At 38.8% G+C, this 22,425-nt stretch overlaps 4 protein-coding genes across 6 annotated transcripts; 2 read left to right on the top strand and 2 right to left on the bottom strand.

Annotated features, from left to right (window-relative positions):
- Nucleotides 1-1,326: 1,326 nt before the first annotated feature.
- LOC145433990 (uncharacterized) lies at nucleotides 1,327-4,233 on the top strand. Its single transcript, XM_080311261.1, has 3 exons — nucleotides 1,327-1,729; nucleotides 1,821-1,917; nucleotides 2,836-4,233. The coding sequence occupies exons 1-3, from the start codon at nucleotides 1,476-1,478 to the stop codon at nucleotides 3,145-3,147; spliced, it is 663 nt and encodes a 220-aa protein (XP_080167387.1). The 5' UTR covers nucleotides 1,327-1,475; the 3' UTR covers nucleotides 3,148-4,233.
- Nucleotides 4,234-4,255: 22 nt separating this feature from the next.
- LOC145433987 (tubulin delta chain-like) lies at nucleotides 4,256-6,195 on the top strand. The gene is made up of 2 exons (XM_080311256.1): nucleotides 4,256-5,130; nucleotides 5,565-6,195. The coding sequence occupies exons 1-2, from the start codon at nucleotides 4,256-4,258 to the stop codon at nucleotides 6,097-6,099; spliced, it is 1,410 nt and encodes a 469-aa protein (XP_080167382.1). The 3' UTR covers nucleotides 6,100-6,195.
- An 803-nt stretch (nucleotides 6,196-6,998) lies between these two features.
- On the bottom strand, nucleotides 6,999-12,443 carry LOC145433988 (acyl-CoA-binding domain-containing protein 4-like). 3 transcript variants are annotated; one of them, XM_080311259.1, is made up of 11 exons: nucleotides 11,933-12,443; nucleotides 10,979-11,087; nucleotides 10,496-10,689; nucleotides 10,239-10,274; nucleotides 9,734-9,860; nucleotides 9,375-9,431; nucleotides 8,988-9,046; nucleotides 8,770-8,845; nucleotides 7,939-8,042; nucleotides 7,774-7,884; nucleotides 6,999-7,526 (listed from the first exon to the last, which is right to left on the bottom strand). In XM_080311259.1, the coding sequence occupies exons 2-11, from the start codon at nucleotides 11,079-11,081 to the stop codon at nucleotides 7,353-7,355; spliced, it is 1,041 nt and encodes a 346-aa protein (XP_080167385.1). In that variant the 5' UTR covers nucleotides 11,082-11,087; nucleotides 11,933-12,443; the 3' UTR covers nucleotides 6,999-7,352. The 3 variants fall into 3 exon arrangements, with proteins under 3 accessions (XP_080167385.1, XP_080167383.1, XP_080167384.1); XM_080311257.1 differs by having other exon boundaries at nucleotides 9,309-9,431; nucleotides 11,933-12,271; XM_080311258.1 differs by lacking the exon at nucleotides 10,239-10,274 and having other exon boundaries at nucleotides 9,309-9,431; nucleotides 11,933-12,280.
- Nucleotides 12,444-12,573: 130 nt separating this feature from the next.
- LOC145433986 (stAR-related lipid transfer protein 3-like) lies at nucleotides 12,574-21,412 on the bottom strand. The gene is made up of 12 exons (XM_080311255.1): nucleotides 20,976-21,412; nucleotides 19,843-19,963; nucleotides 18,616-18,705; nucleotides 18,422-18,556; nucleotides 17,648-17,786; nucleotides 16,704-16,868; nucleotides 16,398-16,561; nucleotides 15,829-15,930; nucleotides 15,117-15,176; nucleotides 14,873-15,051; nucleotides 14,714-14,807; nucleotides 12,574-13,801 (listed from the first exon to the last, which is right to left on the bottom strand). The coding sequence occupies exons 1-12, from the start codon at nucleotides 21,320-21,322 to the stop codon at nucleotides 13,706-13,708; spliced, it is 1,692 nt and encodes a 563-aa protein (XP_080167381.1). The 5' UTR covers nucleotides 21,323-21,412; the 3' UTR covers nucleotides 12,574-13,705.
- Nucleotides 21,413-22,425: the final 1,013 nt, after the last annotated feature.

Genomic DNA, 22,425 nt, shown 5'->3' with positions numbered 1-22,425 from the left:
CATTCAAGACTTCAATTATATACCACGAAAACAGCCTAATAAGATCAGACAAAGTAGTGTCAATGTCAAGCTTTATATTTGTATTCAATGATGCTACATCCTCTCTGAAACTAGAAATTCGTTTGCCACTTGCATAAGCGCCTTTGCAATATTTTTCCGCTTGTTTTTGTGCTTTCCATCAATGAAATCAAGGCATACAGGCTACAACGGTTACCTTCACAATAAGCCACCCAGTCATGTATTTGAAGATATTGTGAAGCAGCTGTTCTTTGTTCATCATGTGTTTCGTTACTTAACATGCTCTGAATTAATCCTAAATCATTATTGGCGGACCAACCTACAATGCGCTTACAGAATCACCGTCGTTAGCCGACTCCTTGACCAGCTGATCAATAAGCCGCCAATGTCGTGATCATTGAAGCGTAGCAGATTAGCTAATCAAACGCCGTGATTTCGTGATTACTAGTCTGCTTGCCGTTCTATGGTCGCTGACACGCCCACTCTACGGCAGCTACTTTCAAACGCATTTAGACAAAGGTTAACGACTTTCCCGTGAGCTTATTGCCGGTTCATTGACGTTTTTAAACTATAATCTATAGAATGAGACATGGATACGCATAAATTTTGAGATTTTCCAAATTATGGACAACCCTAATGCACACTGAATGAGAAGTAAAAGAAGATAATACTATAGATAACTAAGGTAAACCGGTTTACCTTAGTTATCTATAATAATACAGAAAAGCTAGCGACAAAACGAGGTTCGTGTCACGGAAGGCGAGATCGACAGGTCAGGTCGTGGTCCGGTAATCTCGAGGCCACGGACCAGCGGATGAACATAATATAACCGCTGACCGACTGGAGTTCCGCCGGGGTAGTTTTTCGATAGCTGTGAAAACTGGACATTTTTCAGTCGTGTTTTGTTGAATTTTAAGCTACTCAATCCAAGTAGCTTTACGGCGCGGGGAAGTAACGGCGTCACAATATCTAAAGCTACATATTCCCCGCGACTTCTGTGCACAGTACAGCACAGCACAGCACAAATAATGTAGTACACTCTTTGGCACAGCACACGGGTACATAATATATAACCAACGATAGAAACGCATCTCTACAGAAACCGCGTCGTGCATGTCCCACTGTCCCAGGTGTACAGAGTCCAGACGCGAGGAGATATCATATGATGAACTCGGGTTAATCTAGAGTTGTTGCCTTCCAAGCTCGTAATCGCGAACGAGAGAACCGTCCTTTTTTCCTCCTCTCTCAAACGACAAGCTCTCGCATGACGTGACTTGATACGGTTAGCTGAGCAGTCTGCAGGATTTCGACAAAGAGCTTCCGCTGTCGACGACCGTTCTCGAATAAAGTAGTCCGATTGGCGCCGGAATTTAAAAAACTAGATTACGTGACGAAAGTTGCTGTTGCGTCACAATCACCCGTGTTTGTTTACTTTGCAGACAGATCGATGAGGTAGAATGAGTTTGGTCGCTGACTACGAATCAAGCCCTGAGTCAGACAATCGATGGAACAAAGAGCCCGGCTCTCCCGCTTCGTCGGGCGAAGATGACGCGGAAAAAGCCGCGGTATACGCGCATGAGTGCAAAGGCCTGAATACTGGCGATGCGGAAAACACTGCCAAAACCAACAACGTTACAAAACTTCCATCTGCGACGTCGGTGATTGACAGCAGTCCGGCCGTTAGCTCGGTATGGGGGAATAAGTACCAAAAGTATGTTACAATATTATTTTTGATTCTCACTGAAATCAATATCGCTTCGATTAGTGTTGTTTATAATAACTGAATTCGTTGCCGTGTTCAGGGAGGATGAAGATAAGACCAAGGCTCTCGAGAGACATGTGAAAATGGTTAACAACTCAAAGTCAACACCATTAAATGGCAGAGTGAATGGCAAAAAGGTGAGTTCGAGTTGTTTGTACTAGGGCTACCTCTGGTACCTAAGTGATTGGATGCTTATACGCCTTCTTTTACTTTTCATTCAGTGTGCATGCCACCTTTTTTACATTGCCTAGGCCAGGTGGGTGTCTGATTTCGGAGACTACTTCAAGTCGTTTCAACACCTTATATTTTCATTGTATCGCAGTCTTGTGGTGTATTGAAATGATGAAATTGTTAATTCCAATTGAATTCAATTACAATTGAATTGAATTGAGTCGAGTAACTAACACTATAATGTCATTATTCTGCATGAATGATGTGGAAAGTTAAATATGTAGCCTACCTTTTATTGCAACCACAGGAATATTTTTCCAGTTCTATAGCACATTAAAAATTACTTGGTATTTTTTCAATCATACGGTTTATTTTATTGCACTTTTTGACAATGCTGTGTTGTCGTTTCCACTAACTTGTGATGTACTGTGTAGCTTTATACTACATGTTTCGTATGCTGCGATATGACCAATTGAGGTTTACAGCCTGGATAATGCAGTGGACAATAGTATCAAAACTATCATTCTCGTTGATAAATCAAGTCTTAAGGCGTATAATTTCACTATCTGTAGCCTACCCGAAAGAAATTCATCTCTCAATGCTTGATTCATATCCTAAAATTAATATTTGTTTCAGATGCGAGTACCCGATCCTTGTGCCCAGCTCAGTATATGAACATCTAAATTACAAACCGTAGTGCTGATAAAAATAAATTGGATGTTCATGAAAGTTATGTATGTCCATGCAATTGCCCTTCTTTCTTGTTTGAAGTACGTTGATAAATTCGGTATCATTTTCATATATTATTAATATAGGCTATAACAGATGTATGCAGATGTAGATTTTGGAAATGTGCATGTGAAAAGAATTCCTTCCATTTCCAGGTTTGTTGGATGTACAGACGAGGTCGCTGTCGACTGGGCAAAAAGTGTCAGATGTACCACGACAGTGATCTTCAAACAACAGACGGCGACTTGAAGCAGAACAGCGCCAAGGACAGTAATGTACAGGAAATATTATCTGAGAATACACTTCGTAAGCGGTCACAGTGTGACAATTTAATTGAGGAAGATGAAGATAAAGGAGTTCCGAAACCAAAAAAGAGATTCGGACTCTCTGACGGTATTATTCCTTCAAAGAAGGTTATAAAGCATTTTGAAAGGGTTACAGGGAGCAAAACTGGACCTCGCCATTGAGGGATGATTTTGTTGAACAATACTGTGAACTGCCTTTTTTCATGAGCTATGTTTTATTTGAATGTATGATAATTCTTCTAATGGGCTCAATAGTGCTCCAAAATGGAGATTTCTCTGTTATTGGATGGCAATTTAGATTTTCAGAGCGTGAGTGCTAAACTTAGCCCACACTTTTTGATGGTATTTTGCTATCTTGTCTGTGATGTGAACTATACATAATTGTCGTTTGTGAGATTATTTTATCGTCGTGCCCTTGATTCCGCATCAACATACCAAATGGCAATTGCCATTCTACCTATGTATTTTAAATGAACTTGTGTTCTTTCCTGCCTTTTGGGATTGTGATGTCCTAATTATGAAAATCAATTATATGATTTTCGATAGCCGGAATCCATAATATTGTGGATTTATCGACTACCCATGTCTGTGTTGTTTATGTTTACATACAATCACCACCATTTGATGCAGCAAGTGATACTGAGTAGCCTACTAAAATCATAGATTTGACATATGGGTGTTCCACATAATTTGAATCGATTTTTGTTTGATTACTTCGATTGTTGTACATGTGGTTGTTATGGGATGTGTGTCAGTAGCTGATTAGCTCCCCCTGGTTAGTCTTCCGCAGTAATACTACCGTTTCTACCTCTGCTTGATACTGGGCATATCGCTTGTTACTGGATTAGACAATTGATTCGACTCCTGTACGTGAGATGTGGTTCCAACCTTCTCAACTCAAGTATTTCTATCAAAATCCCGCAAAGTAGCCTAGGCTATATGTGGTATGATATTTTGAACATACTGCGGACTTCATTTGAATTCATCGCCTCATACAATATTGCACCATCATTATAATGTGCTCATATGAGAGGAAATATATTGTTTCAATATGCTCCGTGGGTCCCATATTGTTATACAATGAACTTGAAGGTAGGAAACTTTTGACTTCTCATATCTTCTTTTCATTTTATGTTATCTTTCATAAAATTATTGTGCCAATATTTCCTATCTGATATTAATTGTATCCCGTCTATGTTTTTTACGGTATCTATATGGATTACAGGCATATGATAAAACAAAACTGTAGCTGCTGGTTGTGTTTATCCTGATGTCCACTGTACATGTTCATGTGGGGCAATGCGGTAATCAGATCGGTAAGGAATTCTGGTTGAAAGCATCATTCGCTGCCGCTCTGGATGAAAATATGAAGAGAGCGTTTGTTACTCCTGGCGGGCTAGGTGAAGACCATGGTCATGTCAGGGCTGTGTTTCTTGATAGTGAAAAAAAAGTACTGCAGAACATCCTCAAGCTTGGGAGGGTGAACAAAAAAGGCTACAGTCGCTTGAGGCTCGGACGCGGTAATGTCATTAGCAGTGCAAAGGGCTGTGGTTCCAATTGGTCCATGGGCCACCATTATCTGCCGATGGAGCGTGTCTCTAAGGACTGGGATACAAACCTGTATTTGTATTCTCATGATTTTGATTACGGAGAGGAAGACAGCATGTTGAAAACTGCCATGGAAAGAATAAGAAGAGAAGTGGAATCGTGTGATAGCTTTTCGGGTTTTATATCCTGGCATAGTTTAGCAGGAGGAACTGGGTCCGGCTTTGGTCCGAGATTATGTGCCGAATTGAAAGAGCGTTATCCTGTTGCTTATCAAATGAACGTTGTAGTTTCGCCATTGACATCTGGGGAGAATCCCATGCAGGCGTATAACGAACTTCTTAGTTTAGCAAGCTTACAGACGGACTCCGATGCCATCATCTTATTTGAAAATGATGAAGTTATGGAAGCAGCTAAATCAATGTCCTCAAGTGCGGTTTCTTTCGAAGAGATGAATTCATACATCGCAGACTGTGTACTCAACGCTATATCCCCTGTTTCTAGCTTGTCTCCACCAAATGGGCTCACTATAGGCATAGAACCTTGGGAACTCATCAGATCAGCAACACCAATGCATAACCTGAAATTTTTACACTGCAGGTAAGTTAATATTTTCATAGTTGTACGCAACTGTCATATCGAGCCGTCGCATTTCACTGTGTTACATTTTTTTTGTGTGATGTTGATATGTAATGTAGACTAATAAAGATTCTCTCTCTCTCTCTCTACTGAGTAAAATCTCATGTCAGTTTTACCCGACATCCAGTCACCTTGATCTAATCCAGCTGGACCAGCTACCATGTTTTAGTGATCAGCTTACCAAATTTAGTGGGCTGCTGAACTACATACTAGAGTGCATGTCCAGCATTTGGCATACTTATTATGTTGGTGTACCGTATTCAATTTGATTGGGATTGCAAGCATTAGTTATCATTGCTTAGTCTTCCCAATTTCCATTTGTTGATTGACAAAACAGTCTGCGAAAATTTAATCACCACAACTCAGATTTACAACTCAACACTTTTGTTTTTCAGGACAGTAGCGCAAGCAAAATCGACGCGGGTTACACCCACATTACCAGATACATGGGACAGTATATGCAATAAAGTCTGCCATCAGATTCGTTCTAAATTCTTGAAAACGAAGTCCACAAATAATTGTGATGACTCGACCCTGGCTGCTGTCTGTGTATGCAGAGATACTGAATCTTTAAAAAAGACTTCAAGACAGACTAATCAAGTTGACGTGTCAAAAACAGCATCAAAAATGAAAAATGCCCTTAACTGCACGAAGTGGAATCCATTTCCTATTGATATGTGGGTACATGAACAGAAACTATTCACAGGACTCGCTAAAGAGGATGTAAAGAAATCTATTACAATCTGCTCCAACCTAACCTCGTTTGGAACGGTTCACTGTGCCAATTTGCTGAAGTCAGCTAAAAGAAAATTTGATGCTAAAGCATATATGCATTGGTATGAAAGGTATGGGACGTCAGAGACTGATTTCAGAGAAGCATTCGAAGTGGTACGAAATATAGTGGAGGAATATAAGATGGCTGGAACCTGATAAGACAATGTTTTGTTGATCTTAGTGCACACATTGTATTTTGTACACATTTATTTTGGTTGGATGAAAATAAAGACTCTCTCATCGTGGTCAAAAGACTTAGCTGCCAACAGAGGACCTGCTCACATTCAGACAGGTCAATGACATTGACCAAAGCTATGAAAAGTTGTGGAAGCAAGTACTTTGATAACTGATAATCGCTGGAAATGTCATCAATACTCATTCATCATTTCAAAATTTTGTCTGTATTTCCATACTTATATCCATAGATTAAAAGTTTCTTTTTATACATTGTATAAAATCCCAGAGTAAGTGTAAGGTGTCGCTCATTATAAGTGTAGTGATTCTCTGTTCCGGGGGGGGGGGGGGGGGAGAGCTATTCTGTGGACAGAAAATTGGTCATTAAGATGCTTCAGGGTATCCAGACATGACATGTAGCTCGAGACCTTGGTACCAACTATGTGAACTAAGCTTGAGCATTCAGTAAACACTGAGGGCCTTGAGCATACGAATAGGCTACTTTTCTTTCAGGTCTCTCGAATTATATAAATTTTTCTTCAAGCATACTTGGTATTAATATTTACGAAGTTTGATGAGCATGATAAAATACCATTGATGCCCCGAGAACGCGAGGAAATGCGGTTTGAAGTATATACATCTTCAAGTCAGAAAATTGCATCACACAAATAGGTAAAGTTGCAGAAATGGTCTGAAGTCTCGTCTGAACGAAGTATGCAACAATTGTTGAAGGTAAATTCAAAAACTGTTCCGATGTCCCTTCAAGTGAGGCAACCTGCATAATAAAACAACCGAAGTTACTCCTGGTATAACTCATAAATGTCTTATTTATAGTCCAATTCTTAATTCTTCTGTCGTAAGTCACAAACTGTCAGACTGAATTGTTGATTTGAAAATCATGTATTGCACGTAATCACAGGAGATATCACTCACAAGAAAACAAAATATCAAATCTGAGAAATTGCAAAGTATATAGTCACATGTGAAGAATGAAATTAATCATGTCTCCCAACTGCAGCTGACACATTTCTAATAGCCTGCCGGTTGCTTCAAAATCAGTTCGAGAAAGTGGCTACCGAATACAGGTTAAAATATAGCATTTAGCAACAATGCGGTGGGTAATGTGAACTAGACAAGTTATTAGTGATGTAGGAACACAAAATATCCAACAGAGAATTACACTAATCTTCACAGGCATTGTACCGCACCATACTCAATGAAAACACAGTTTGTTTTCATCGTTTGACCCGCTTCCTGCATACATCCCTGATCCACATGATGAAAAGCGGCCATGAAATTATGAATATTACAGTCTTCAAGCCAAGTCCCCGAAATGGCCACATCTTCAAAAGCATGTGTCTTAAGCTACCGTCTTTCGTATCTCTTGATGAAGCACGGTTTCGATGCGTCTACAATTGAACGGAATTACCATCTGATGAACTTTCAAAATATATCCATTACATATATTGAAGATTTGAACATTAGTTAACTCCAGAGGTGGTCAGTAACAAGGTACTGTTGCAGAGTGCTGAAGTAGGTTTTGCCTACACACCACCCCCGTTGGATTGTGAACACCGTCATGTCCATAATTTCATGTGGATAGTGTGCATTAATTTCCAGCAGAATTGCAATGCGATGAACAAATGTATACAATACCCGGGGTCGATCATTCAACGCCTCAAGTGCCGAAAGTCGATCTGATACCCTGTTCAATGCCATTTGATATTGCTGAAGTTGAGAAGTGGCCCATCGCATTTGTTCAGGTACCTATAAAATTTTCATGATTTAGTTCCTTGTATGTTGTCAATCCAAATATCCCACCTCAACTTGCAGTCTGGAACTTCTTTCATCTGTACATGCTGGCAAACTAATGGATAGACTGCCATTTTTGCAGGTCGGATTCCTGACAGGTTCCCGATTGTTACCTGCACGAAATTTCACACCATGCATGTATTTGAATAGTGCACCTATTTGTAGTGTCACTATTAATTTTGTGCCAGTCAGAGTTGGATCAATTGTAATTTGTAATTGAGCCGAACGTAATTATTTCATATTTTCATGTAATTGTAATTGAAGCATTTCTATTTTGTGTAATTGTAATTTGATCAAAAATTTTGCTCAATTACAATCTCAATTACATTATCATGGAAACCTGACAATCACAACATAAAATAATCGTTTAATCAATCATTTATTCGTCGCACCAGTGAAAATCTGGTACGAACCAGGATGACGATGAGGGACCTTACAGACCTTAGTAAACAGTCACCACATGTAATAATTAGCCTATATTTACATCGGTTTTCTATGCGTGCTGCGTTGTAACTAGATAATTCCTTCACACTAAACTGTTTCCCATACTTCAGTAGCAACAGAAAACTTAAGTTTAACAGTAATTGTAATTTGATATTTTTAGCATTGAGTAATTGTAATTGAATTAAAATATTGTAATTGATCCAACTCTGGTGCCAGTTGCAATGATGCATCAAGTAACTTCAAAAGTAGCCATCACGGATAACCTACTAAAATTAGATAAAGTCTGCTTTTTAAACCATGGAAATATTCTTCAGACTTCTCGTTTTTAGCAGCCATTGAAATTACTACCGTTTGAGTAATTTTTGGTAATGGTATTTCTCTACAAAACCAACACACCTTCTGATGTCGAAGGATCTTTTGCCTGTAGGGACCTGTAGGCAGTTGACGAGTTGTGTGTGGATGCGGTTATCATCTGAATTAGAAAGACAGTTGGTAATATTTCATTAGACTAAACGTATAAATGTTGTTTCTACAATATCACACCGGAATATTGAAAAAATAGATATTTTGAGTAGGCCTACAGCAGTCAAAATTTGCAATACAATAAAATGCACCTCAACTTCTTCCGCTGTGTCACAGAATTCCTCTTCACTGCTGTTGCTTGTTTGTTCATCTAATAACAGGAATCGGGTGGGATTTTAATGGCTCAACGACAGAGCATCAACACACGTTAGTGGTTATAGCATATGTTCGTATCTTACTCATTTAGCCTAATTCACCATATGTAAATCTGTAAGACGTGTGAAACTGCCGGGATTGTATGCATGACTAGGGGCAAGATAACAGTTCATTGCCATTTACACAATGAGACCGGTACAAAGTATGCTTGCAGACTATGCAGAAATCCTGTGAAATACACCAAAAATTATATACACCTTCAGAAACTGCTTCATCTGTTTGTGTTTGATCACCATCATCGCCAAAATGGACAGCACCATTACCTCGATCTTCCTCACCAAAATGAACGTCCGGATCAAATGTGCCATTTTCTTGGGGTCCTTCAAAAGTCAAGGATGTAGAGATATGATTGTTAGTGACGTACCTGGTATCAATATGAAACATTCACTTTTAGCTTACACCGATGTCATAAAGAAGAGTGCCGCAATAATCGGCAAGTCTGTTAGGTTAGGGTTTAATTGAGTATTTATGTAAGACTTAAGAATATCCGACGAAAGTGGTGGTGCTATATGAACTAGGGTACATATCAAATAAAACATAATATTAATTTGGCCACCATGAGCATACACTTCGAATCTACTTCGGCAAAGTCTTCTACTCATGCTTCAACAGAAAAACTTACTTGTACTATCTGAAGCGTTGAAATTTTTGAATTGATCAGGCGGTTCCAAGTCGACAATCTCGTAAAAATCTCCAAGTATTCGTATAAACTTCTGCACATTTTCGGTAGCGGGCATCGTTTCAACAATCTTGAAAAGATCATGCTCTCAAGTATCAATAAATTTCAAATTACCTTCAAATTTGCTCGACATGCTAATTTCAAGTGTAAGGCAAGGAAAACTGATTGAAAGCTGATTCGACACTAATGAAAATGCAAACTAGCTACCAACACAAATGCATACAATGTGGCATTGCAATTGAAACAGAGCAACACAAGTAGGCCGTAAAATGAAGCTGATGTAATTTTCAATAGCATGCAAGATATGGGATTGGAGAGCAATCAATGTGAAAGCAGCAACAATATTACTCAAAAGCTCATCCCTAAGCTCAAATAGCGATCATCAATCAAAGTAGGTCATGCAATATTAAGGATTAATGAGTTATTCAAATAGTTCTAAAGATCTTACTTCTTCATCTGAAATAGGCGGTGCTTCTGACATAACCTAGGTTAAGATATATTTGTTAAAAATAGAAAACTTAAATCCTGTACTACTAGTAACGAGTGAGATCTTAAGAAGTACTTCGATTTCCAAGATTTATCCTTAAAAAAGCAGTTGTATAGCTATAAAACAGATTACTTTATTAGTTACAGAAAATACAGCAATATAAAAAATAGGAAAAAAATTCACTGTTTCTACATCAGACTAGTAAATTGAAAATTTACCAGTTTTAGATTATCCACATATTTTTCCATTGCTTCATCATTCGACATATTACCCAGTTTCGACCATGCTTCCCACTTTGCTTTATTTATCACATCCCAAGCCCATGGTTTTGGTTTTCTACACGGACCCTCAGTGGCTTGCTTGTAATAGGAGTAAAATTTCAGCATCATACTTGGACTTGGCTTATATGACCCTAAAATAGAGAAATTTAATTGAAAGGATTTAGGGGCACTAAGAAATTTGCATTGGAATATAAAATGCATTAGGCTATCATCACATAAGGCTAGGGTGGCCTACTAGCGCAGCATTTACCTATATATTTACTCTGAGAACATGAAATATTCACTCGGCAGCAAGTTTTTGCTGAAATATAAATCAACCACCAAGTACCGCAATCCTTAGCAGCCAACATTGTCTATCCATATTATGATATACATTGAACAATTTCACAATCATTAAATATTTCTTTTCCATGATCTCACCATTTTTCGGCAGGTTCTTTATAACATTCAGTGCTGCCTGGAATTTCAACTTCACTTCAGGAATGTCTGGATTAGATCTAGAAACCTCTGCATAGCCTTCCATTGTAATCTGAAACGATATAAATCAAACTTAAACCAGGTTAGGGCATGCAACATGGTATGACTGTATAGGATAGGGCTGTTGAGTCGGAATTTTATTTGATTTTCTCACTTCAGAGTTGGGGAAACGCTTACTGGCTGAAGTCGGAGTGAAGATGCTCTGTCTGCTTTAAAATCGAACCAACTGTTCTCAAATGTTACTAAGTGCTGTTGCAGTTACAGAAGTTATCAAATTTTTCACGTTGACAGATCTTCACTACCGGTAACCATAAATTCAATTCTTCCTGCGACTGCAAACACAATTTTTGCTCAATTCGAAAAAATAGCTTCATATTAACGAAAATTACAATAAATGTATAATTTTCTGAGTAGATTTACAGGAATGCTGGGGTCCCTACTGGAATCTCAGACTGGAATCAGTGGTTGTTTTCGTCAATAAGTTGCGCGTGACAGAAGGGTTTCTTCCATAGAATAATTAGGGAATTACATGGAAAGTTGCGCGTGACATTTGCCACCAATTCCCCTCTGGCTGGAATCTCGGCACGTTTTGCCTAATATAACATGTGAGCAGCGATGATTCTCCAAGTTAAAGTAATATAATATAAAATAATGAAAAAATAAAACATAGTGTGAGCACAGGACACCGATTCCATACAGGGCTGGGGTAGGAGACGGTTACGGTACTCTTTTAAAAATATTTGCTCCAGCATAGGAGGTCAAATGATCTCCACAGTCCATGACTACCAGATCGGCTTCTGGGGCATAATCTTTCATAGACATCAATCGCACTCTTTACTTGCATTTTTAAAATATTTCGAACCAATGCATATTAATTGGACAACTCTACAGACTTACCGTTCGTGTCACTGAACGCTGCAAATTGCAGTTGAAGAAAAAGTCAACAAACGGGGAGGCGTGGTTTCACGGATTACGACCCCAAGTAGGCGGGGCATGAATTTCCGTCACCGAGCTGTATAACAGTATCCCTGTCCCTAGACTTTGAGGCACTGTAGGTAACCAACCTGCCTTGTTATACACTACTCGATTGAACTAACTTGATGCGACGTAAAGACGGCAAGGCAACACAACCAACCAAATTGGCAATAATTTTACTAGATAGGCGTACATCCACACTTGTGGACAACGCACATTGTCATCTTGCTCACATGCACCTAATAAATATTTCCGAAACAGAAAATCGATACCATCAGATATGTCGCAAAAACCCAGATGTTCGACACATAAAACTAGTGGGAATCTTCATGACTGCTGTCTTTCTATTCAACGCTTCCTTCTGCTCTACAACCTTCGACTCATCTTTTTTGTAAAGCCGCAGAGGAGCCCAGACAAACCTTCAACACTTCGAAACGAGCTACAGCCGAGACTCATGCCGTTGGTGATGGGTCAACCAACTGTGCCAACTCCCCTACCACTGTTCGGACATTGCTGCCATATTACTCTCCAACCTTGCACTACACAATATAAGTTACAACTCCTTAACAGAATCAATTTCAATATAACAGAGAACAAGCTGTGATACAATGACAGTCATAGATAGATACAGCGTAGCAAATACTAACAATACACTTTAAAATCTAGAAGAATTGATCAAGAGAAAAACAGGCAATATTTCATCCAAATGTAATGCAAGCAAAGAGTTGTCAGCATGCATTTCAATCACTTCTCCATTTTTGGTAAACCACGACCGACGCAATAGCAAACCAATTTAGCAATGCAAAACGTTATTTATCCCACACTGTCCGTCATTACAGGTAACCCACAATGGGGATTCTAATCAAATTAGTTTGCAACCCTCTCAGTAAACAATAATTTTAAAATAAGTAGAATATGATTGCACATAATCACCTGCCTCGTGAGGCGTGTTTACGTCAATCGGAATTCAGAAGGGAGTAGAAATATTACAAGAATGAACTGATAACTCATACTACTTCATGCAATGATGTGAAGGTACATATCCACTGTCCAGCGTCCACACTGCACAATGGTCGAAGCACTTAAAATTTTTTAAAAAGTGCGACAAACATCACAAGCACAGATCGAACGTGAAAGCATCAGTTTCTGAACAGTTAACTTTGAAACAAGGTCACAGATAAGAAATACACATTTACAAAGTTAGAATTGGCAAGGGACACACTTAAAACGATTAGCAGGCAATTTCGTATAAAACTCGAGGATCAGATCAGTGTAAAAATGGCAGCCGCAAACCTTTAAAACAGGTGTAATTTTCAGGATGAAATTTTAGTAGCTCCCCACAAACCACTCCTAGCTCAAGATCAGTTGGTCAATAGATTATTGGCCGGCATTACGAGACAAGAAATCAAATTCACCAGATTAGCGAAGGAAACCAAAATATAGGAATGATTCACTCCAATTGAACCCAAAAAAGATCGATAACCATATTTGCATATTATAAAGTGGTCAAAGCATAAATTACTGGACTGCGTTGGTAGAGCTTTAACACGACATGCTAGTGCGCACAGGCTTTGGAACTACAAAAAAAAAAAAACAGAAAAAAACTGCAACTTTTTGGTGTTGCTCACTGCAGCCAACCGCTAGTTGTCCAGTCTGGCATGGCTACATAGCGAAAGAGAGTTGCAGCGAAATTCGTCATTCCTCCAGTCCCAGATGGGCTTTCATGTGTTTCACGAAGTTAATCATGGTAGAAGTGAGATTGCTGTTGACAAGATACTGAGGAAGAGAACCCTGCAACAAAACAATGTTAAATATCGATAATCAGTTAACATTCTGATTACAATAGCATAGCGTTGGCCTAGCCAACATGAATGAAGTTACATGACGGTAGTTTTTCTTACACGATCCTTTGAGATTGCTTCTGGAGTTTCCATAGTATTTTTGTTTATGATTTGTTTGTATTTATCTTATTCGGCCAGTGTCAAAGAACTGCTAAGTGCTAACCATATCTAAACATTGAAAGTGATCAGAAATTATATTGTCATAAAAATCATGTTAATATTAATACTCTGATATCAGTGCAACACTCAAATCCAATACTCCAAATCCAACAAAGATGCTGTGTTATTAATGTGTGTTTCGTTCTCCTGTGTTATTAATGTGTGTTTCGTTCTCCTGAGTCCAATACGGTACTCTTACAAAATACAAATGCACATTTGAAAAAAATTCATCAAGTTTCCTGGTCGAGGCGAGATCTTTCGAGTATTGTCACAAATTATGCAGCAAAAACAGACACAGTCCGCAAAGATATTGTTTTTCAGAATTGCCTATTTATTACTTATTTGCTGTTTATGGTAATTCAGCCTTATGTGCTAATTGTCCATATTTGGAGTTTGGGCATGTAAAACAGTGCACCTAATGTTCACTGCTGACTGAAATACACAATACAGGACTTTTTACCAATCTCTATTGAACAACAATGACATTGGACAACGCCTCCAAAGTAAGCCACCAAAGACCTGGTTCGAAAGGGTATATTTGCATTGCAAAATAGGGAGTGAAAGAACGCATGTTGATTCTATCGCTTCCGAAGCATGTAAGCAAATTGAAGCCATGGTTTAATGTAGTGTTGTGAAGTTGTACATTACTGACAACAAAATTATTTCACTAAATACTTGGGAAATAATAAAAGAATTGGCATACCTTCAAACTAGTGTTGAGAATCCAAGTAAATTTGGTAGCGGCAAACTCTCCATCGATAGGAGTAATAATGAAGCCAGTCGGCCCGTTAACACCTCTGTGAAGTTGAATGTCAGAGATTGAAATCTCCTAATAACGACTACACCAATTCAACAAGCAAACCTGATACGATCCGAATCAGGGATCGGATAGTCCGTGGAAACTCCCGCACTGATGTAGGAATTGTCGATTTTATCGACTCGCCGAACCGTGACAAAATCCCTACTTTGTATTAACCCTTTACCGGCCGGCGCCGAAACTTCAAGCGATATCGCCGTCTGCTGCCCGATTCGTTTCAGCATCTGGGAACAACACGGAAAACGTCCTCGGTCAGCGTGCGGCAATTAAATTACATTTCGAACCAAACCTTCACTTCTGAAACGGATGGATTCCACTTTGGCAAATCTTCTCCTTTAAGGATGATTTCCTAAACGGAATTGTTCAAAATGCATCATTTTGCTATGAATGATAGCTGTTGGCAACGGGACAGTAGTTATTCAGGATAACAAAGATTCCATTTTATAATATTAATAAAGCAGGCTAACGTGGAAGCCTGAAAAATGAAAATTTGGTAAATGGCTCAGTTCCCATCTGCATCTCAGGTGAACTGTGTTTTCTCGATTCAATTATACCAAGAATTTTGAAGTAGATTTCCAAGACATGTCAAAACTATTTCAGATGCAACGCGTATATATTTGTACAATGTACATAGAACGTATTCAGAGGCGGTCAAGTAGTCACCATTGATACTCAAGTAGTAGGAGCAGTAACGTCATAAATTTCTATTTAATTACAAGTAGCCTACAAGAAAGTATTCTAGGCCCAGTTTGCCTAAAAAACTGAAACTGTCAAGTTGAAGTGGAAGCTAACCTATTTGAATGCTACGAAAAAGCAGAATAACATCGTTACTGATCACTTCTGGACAAAATACACTAAGGTTCTGTCAAATTTATGTCAATACCATACCTGGAAACGCAACGTACAGCATTTCCTCTAATATAATTTTAAATTAAAGTTTGTTTGAAAAGTTTAGAGAAGACCAATACTCTACAAAGGAAGTAAATCCTACGTGACATTACCTGAAACATCGTTTGTGGGGACGCTCCGCGAATTGTAGCGTCAATCCGAAACGTCTTTCCATACTCCGGAATATTCGTGGTATACAGAGTGTCCCCGTTTTCCTGCACAATCATGAAATGATTGCATCATAATCTCGACTATCAACAAGCAATCAAAGCCGCTTCCTAACGTGTAACGTGCTACCACATAATCGTACTTTGCACTATCGCCGACCGGTCAAAAGTTGTGACCGTTGATACGTGCTTACATTACAAATCCCATGACTGCGCAGAACATGACCACTGTGTCGATTCATAATACCCGAAATTCCCATTATGACTAATGTAAGCAACTATCACAAGCAGTTAGTTTCATATCCGCGAGTTCAATCATACATAGATTAATTCAAATAGGTTGGCGATCCGATTAATGTGGAGATCACTACCAAAGATATGTATCAAACTGACTGGAGATTACAATGACACAATAACACACATCAACATGGGCAGCTTGGATCACAAACCTGGCTAAACACACAAGTGAATCATGTCACATGTCGCAAAAGAAAGATGACCGTGAAACTACTTGCCAGCTGTTTGTCTAATTTCCATATTGTTTTGTTGTTATATGAAGACCACAGCGTATTCAGGGCGTCTTTACCCTGCTCGACATACACGGCATCTTCTGCAGAGATAGGAATCGGAAATACATTTCCTCGAAGCCCGTTCCCGGACTGATCATCGTATTCAGAGTCTGAAATAGCAGACAGTTTTTACCATCGGAAACAGACAGGAACCTGACTTGACCAAATCCCAAACCAAAAAAATGTTGTTATGACGTTCGATTAAGTAACATAATGACTTCGCGCAGTAACTGTAGAATCGCAAGCTCTCACCCAACACAGTGTGAAATGATAAACGATCGGATTGGGCAGCCGTGTAAAATGACGACGGAGGCCGTCGTTGCGACCTTCGACTTTGATAAGGCCCGATCAGAGGCGTAGCCTCGTCCGCAGTGTAGCCATGATTAGGTTGGCCCTGCAAGAAACGCCTGAGAGTTCCTATAAAAGATGTAATATAACAAATTTAATACGGTATAATATATCTATTTTAACACATGGTACAGTATAGTAATATATAGATTAAGAGTAGCTTATGTCCATTTCTGACATATTGATTATCTTTAGGTCATATCCTGGCCGTAGTTATGTTTGAAACATTGTGACAAACAAAACACATTGGTGGCCAAGATATGGCTAAATGAAAATGAAAATTCTACAAAGAATTGATTCTCACAGACTGTCAAAACTAGACATTAACCTACTCTGATTCCACAGTGATGATATATGAATATTTTTATTTTATATAATAATAAAAACGTATAATAGGAGAGGAAATGATGTTACTTCCAAGCGCTAGACAATTTAACTGAGTACAGGCATACCAGTTCAAGTACTTGAGTTAAACCGAAATAATAATAAGAATAAGAAGCCGATTTGCCTTTATTTCCATCAGTCATATTTATCAAAAGACAGTTATTTATTCCGACAGTCATCGCAGCTTAGCCGTCACAATTCTGGTCTACCGTTTCTGATGAGTAGTGAGGTAGATGTAGTTTAACGACAGATCAGCGACATTACAGTCAAAGCAGTAGCAGTCCAGCTAGAAGTCCCAAACGGAAACTTACTAACCTTTCCCATTCGACAATGACCTATCCCGATCTGCTTCATTGCGAAGGCAATGTTTCAGAGACTTAAACTGTCTCAAGCCCACCGTGCTGACGCTCAATTGCAGCGCAAACTTTCCGAGCGGAGATAAACCGTTAACCATTTCAACTTACTCTCAGCGGACCTCTCCTCCTCCGGCAGAACCTTGAAATCTATCAACCACACTTCGATCCAGGTAATGATAAAATTTGTGAGAAGTAGCACTATGGTCATAGGAATCGCCTTGGTTAGGGGTCCCGACGAGCTGGAATGCTGAATGCAAATAGCCAGTCAGCTTCACATACAGGTAGGCCTACACTACACAGGTATGCTGCATCTACACATTACCCGCAGAAAAGGCACAAACCATCTCCCACCACTCATTTATTTTTGCTTACTTTACTCTTTTAAATGATCATATATCAACTGACTGACTTATCCAAACTAGCGTATGCATCCGATGCACGTTCAACAGTCTTTAAGATTTTTATCCATTTCATCTAGGAAAGTTTATTGATCATAATATGCAAAAAGAATGATGTATGATTTTACGCCTTGAAATAGATTTTAGTATCATGAAGTTACAATGCCATTGAATTCTGCCACTAATCACACATGAAAGGGAGAAGAGCCAGTATATGGTCTTATTCATTTTTCTGATCAATCGGTATGCAAATACAATAAGTGCTGTTATATCACTGCATAACTAACATACAGCAACTTGGTCATGATCAATAAAAGTGTGGGATTTGGATTTCGTTATTATCATTGTTTAATCAACTTGGTATTGACCACACTGCAGCCATCTGCCTAATTCTCATTCTTCGACTAGTGACAAGAGTCAGTATTAGGACATGTTAACATTGCAATGGCATAGCATATAAATATTATTCACACCCCAAACTTACTGAAAATATGGGAAACATCTTCAGGACAAGTAGGATATCGGATACTGCTGTGCTGACAGCCACCGGCCACCAATGCTTTATCCATAGTAGAGCATACGTCAATTCCAGAAAGGCAAACCGCAAAGCTGCCAAGCACTGAAAACATGAACTTTTCTTTACATCTCTAAACGTGGATATAGCATCAAACCACTTACTACGACATCGAACATAGAAGATTCCTTATTGTATTCTGTCACTTGTTTAACAATAATGTCGAAAAAAGACTTGTCTCCACCAGAACTTGTCTGAAAATAAACGTATGTTTGTCAAGATAACATACAGTAATTAATAATAGAACTCCTTCATCCAAACACGACATTCATTCACATTATGCATGATACAGCAACGCAGTACGGCCTGTACCTGTTCGTCTACCTGTATGAATAGTTTTGCTTTGCCAGACAAACGAATATATTAATACAAACGTAGCCATAAGTGTACCGTACCAGAACTCAAGACTACACCCTGGGTAACTGGGTTGAAGCCACATCTACATGGAATCGTGGACTAATTTCAACCCAGGGAAATAAGTAGGCTCACTTCTTCAGGACTGGTTCAAACTTCGGGGGGGGGGAGGTATATTCTGAGAAGGACACAATTCGCCACCACAACATGTATGGTTGGTTCACCACAAGGTCAATACTTTTTTATGTGCGGAAACTTTTGACAAAGGCATATAGTGCACTTGGTTGGTCAGAATTTCAAGGATAACTAACAGCAATACTGAATTTTGAAGCAGAGCTTCGCTTGTCACAGGTGTGAAAGCAAAGTGACATTGTCAGCACCCTTCTTAACCATCAAAACGTACTACACACAGAAATGACCAGAGAAACTTGTGGTGACAGTAAAAGACATTTGCATACTTCTTTCCTCTTGAACACAACATAATGCAGTAAACTTGAAACCCGAACAATTGATAAATATGATTGTTTTGTCATCCTAAATTCAATCAGCGTTACTGTTGAATCGCAGTTTCTATTTTTGAGAACCGAATGTGTGACCTGCATGTGTAATTGTGTACATTGCACCGTCCATTGCTGGTGTTGTTTGCTCTCATGCTATCAGTCTATATTATATCAGCTACAGTTCATTGCATACAAATGACAACTAATGAGAGACTGTCACTGATCTAGCATGGTCACTTGAGAATTAATTGTTTTGAAATTGTTATCAAGTTATTCCAACAGAGACTAACAACAGGAATAGTTTATTATTATCAGATCTGTACTCGAATATACCTAAAAATCATTGTTCAAATTTGTGAAAAGCATGGATTGAAAGATGCGTTCAATTCAATACCAAAAATTCTTCAACAGAAACAATGCGCTGCAAAAGTATTTCGAAATCAAAGCAATATCACTATAATCATGGAGCTCACTCACCCCACACATGATGACCCACAATATTGTTGTCAATATGAGGTCGAAGGTAACAAATAAACAAAAAGTTCGCCGAGAGTCGGATATTCTCTTCTCTGCGATGAGAGTTGCGAGTGAAGAATCCCTGTAAGATGACAATATGGCATTGGTATGATTTGAGATTGTTATCCTATCCTTCAAATGCCGAGGTTGTCCATGAAAATGTAATAGTAATATATGCTACGAGAGTTGATCGAGTCTACTTGTGTCATGCTGCTTACCAAGAGCTTTATAATCTTCAGTTTTCAAAATATGATCAAGCCTAGGCCAATTTGTCGAAGTGGGAAGGGTCATATAAAAAAGATTTAAGTTGGTATAGGTCTATTCCGAACCCAATGTAGTATCCATCCAGTAGTTATCCATCAAGATTTTTCCATTCCTTACTGTTCTTGGAGTAAGCGTATCACTTATTAACCATCTAGCTAGAAAGTGTCTCAGTATACTTTTTATAATATATTATTTCAGTCAAAATTGACATTAATCAGACATTAACATGATCATCAAGACATTCACGACAACAATCGCTAGGCCTATATGGTATCACAAGGAGTAAGTAAAATTCAATTTCAAAACGAAAACAGAGAGATTGAAAACATAAACAGTAATTACAATATGATGCACAATATCCAAATGATAAACAAATTCATTTTCTTGATGACTAGATTGGCTAAGTCGTCAGGATGTTCACATCGAATTGACATCTGAGTCTACTACAGACTATGCAATACCATACAGTTTGGTAGCCAAATGAACCAAGTTCTTCATTAGCCAAGAAATACCATGTTTTTGAACCTGCAGAAAAGACACTTGCATCTTTATCTTAGCAGATACTGATTCTGGTAGGGTTTTAGAAATACTCAATGTCATTAGTCAATATTTATGCTTGCAAAGTTAGTACCTAAGCTGAAAGTATTGAGGCTGGTGGGAATATTCGCCTAATTCACTTCAAAGAGGGATGTGTTTCAGAATCATATATAGTTAACAAGGATACAGAATGACATCTGAAACGTAGATTGGTATTGCAGCGATCCGACACATATAAATTTTGAAATTATCATCTTCGCAATAATTATAACAAAACCAGGTGAAGAACCGACCTTGCTAGGTTGGGTCTTGTGTGCACCGATCCATTCCTCGAAGAACGTATTTGAACATGATCGTTCATATCATGCTGTTGAAAACTATGCCCTCTATTGCCATCATATCTCGAGATGGAATCAGAGCAGTCAGACGCTGCTTCATCGGGGCATGTATGATTTATTTCAGAAACATAGCTGTCGAAGAACTCGTTCAAATTGGAATGAGGCCCAGAACCAGTATTCCCATGTTCATTTTCTCCAGTGTGATGACTTCCAGTGCTTGACCTGGATGAAGTGCTCGCTTCATTAGAAGTATTGTTTTGATGAGCAACGGGTAATTCCCCAGAATTAGAGTCCTCCCTCATTTTCAACCATTTGCATGTGCATCACCTAAGAACTATACAGCTATTCCGAAGAACTGTAGTTAAATTTATAGATGATCTTATTGCGATAATGTTAAATAAAAAACAACAGTCGTGCTAGGCCCTGTGGATATAAAGCTGTATCAGCTGTACCATCTGTAGCAGCTGTATCACCCTGTGGATATAAAGCTGTATCAGCTGTATCAGCTGTATCACCCTGTGGATGTAAAGCTGTATCAGCTGTATCACCCTGTGGATATAAAGCTGTATCAGCTGTATCACCCTGTGGATATAAAGCTGTATCAGCTGTATCAGCTGTATCACAGCTGTATCTCGATCTTATAGGCCGATTTTATGATGAATTATTGAAAAATTTTGCGCTTCACGCTGGCTTACTAAACATTACAACAATAATTTCGTGGCAATAAAGCGAACAACGTGATGGGGGACGTTTTATCACCGTATAAGAGCTCAAGATTCCAGGTATTTTGGGGAGCCTGACGAAGTGCTGTTTCGTTCCTGCCAACGGGTATACACACCCGGAGATGTTTAATTAATTATTATTCGAGGGCTCCTACCGTTTCAAGCACACCTCACTCAGCTCTACCCGCAGCCGGTAGCCTAAATTAGATTACGTGAGCAGAGAGACGTTATAAAAATTGATAGCAATCTATATGCAATTCCCGATCATATATTGACCGACTCAATCATGAAATATAGAAATTTCTCTTTCTTCGCGCGTGTAGGCGAGAAGAGCTGACTCACTAAATGTGTGACAGCCTACTAGACTATTTTGCGCATCTCAGACATAGCATATAGACCTGTGCTGATACTAATTGCAGAGTGATACCTGGGTGAATCTCGGTACGGTTTGTCTATAATATGGGAGCAGCGATGATTCTCAAAGTTAAAAGTAATTAAAAAATAACAATAAAAAAATCAAGAATTGTTTGAACACAAGACACAGATTCCATACAGGTAGAGTGATACAGCTGATAGAGCCGTGTTACAGCTGATAGCTGATACAGCTTTATATCCACAGGCTGATACAGCTTTATATCCACAGGGTGATACAGCTTTATATCCACTGAGTGATACAGCTGATA

This window comes from Botryllus schlosseri, chromosome 2, assembly GCF_051294905.1.
Source record: "Botryllus schlosseri isolate E-star chromosome 2, Bs_hap1, whole genome shotgun sequence".
NCBI classification, from domain to species: domain Eukaryota; kingdom Metazoa; phylum Chordata; class Ascidiacea; order Stolidobranchia; family Styelidae; genus Botryllus; species Botryllus schlosseri.
This window is presented reverse-complemented; position numbering and strand designations above follow the sequence as displayed.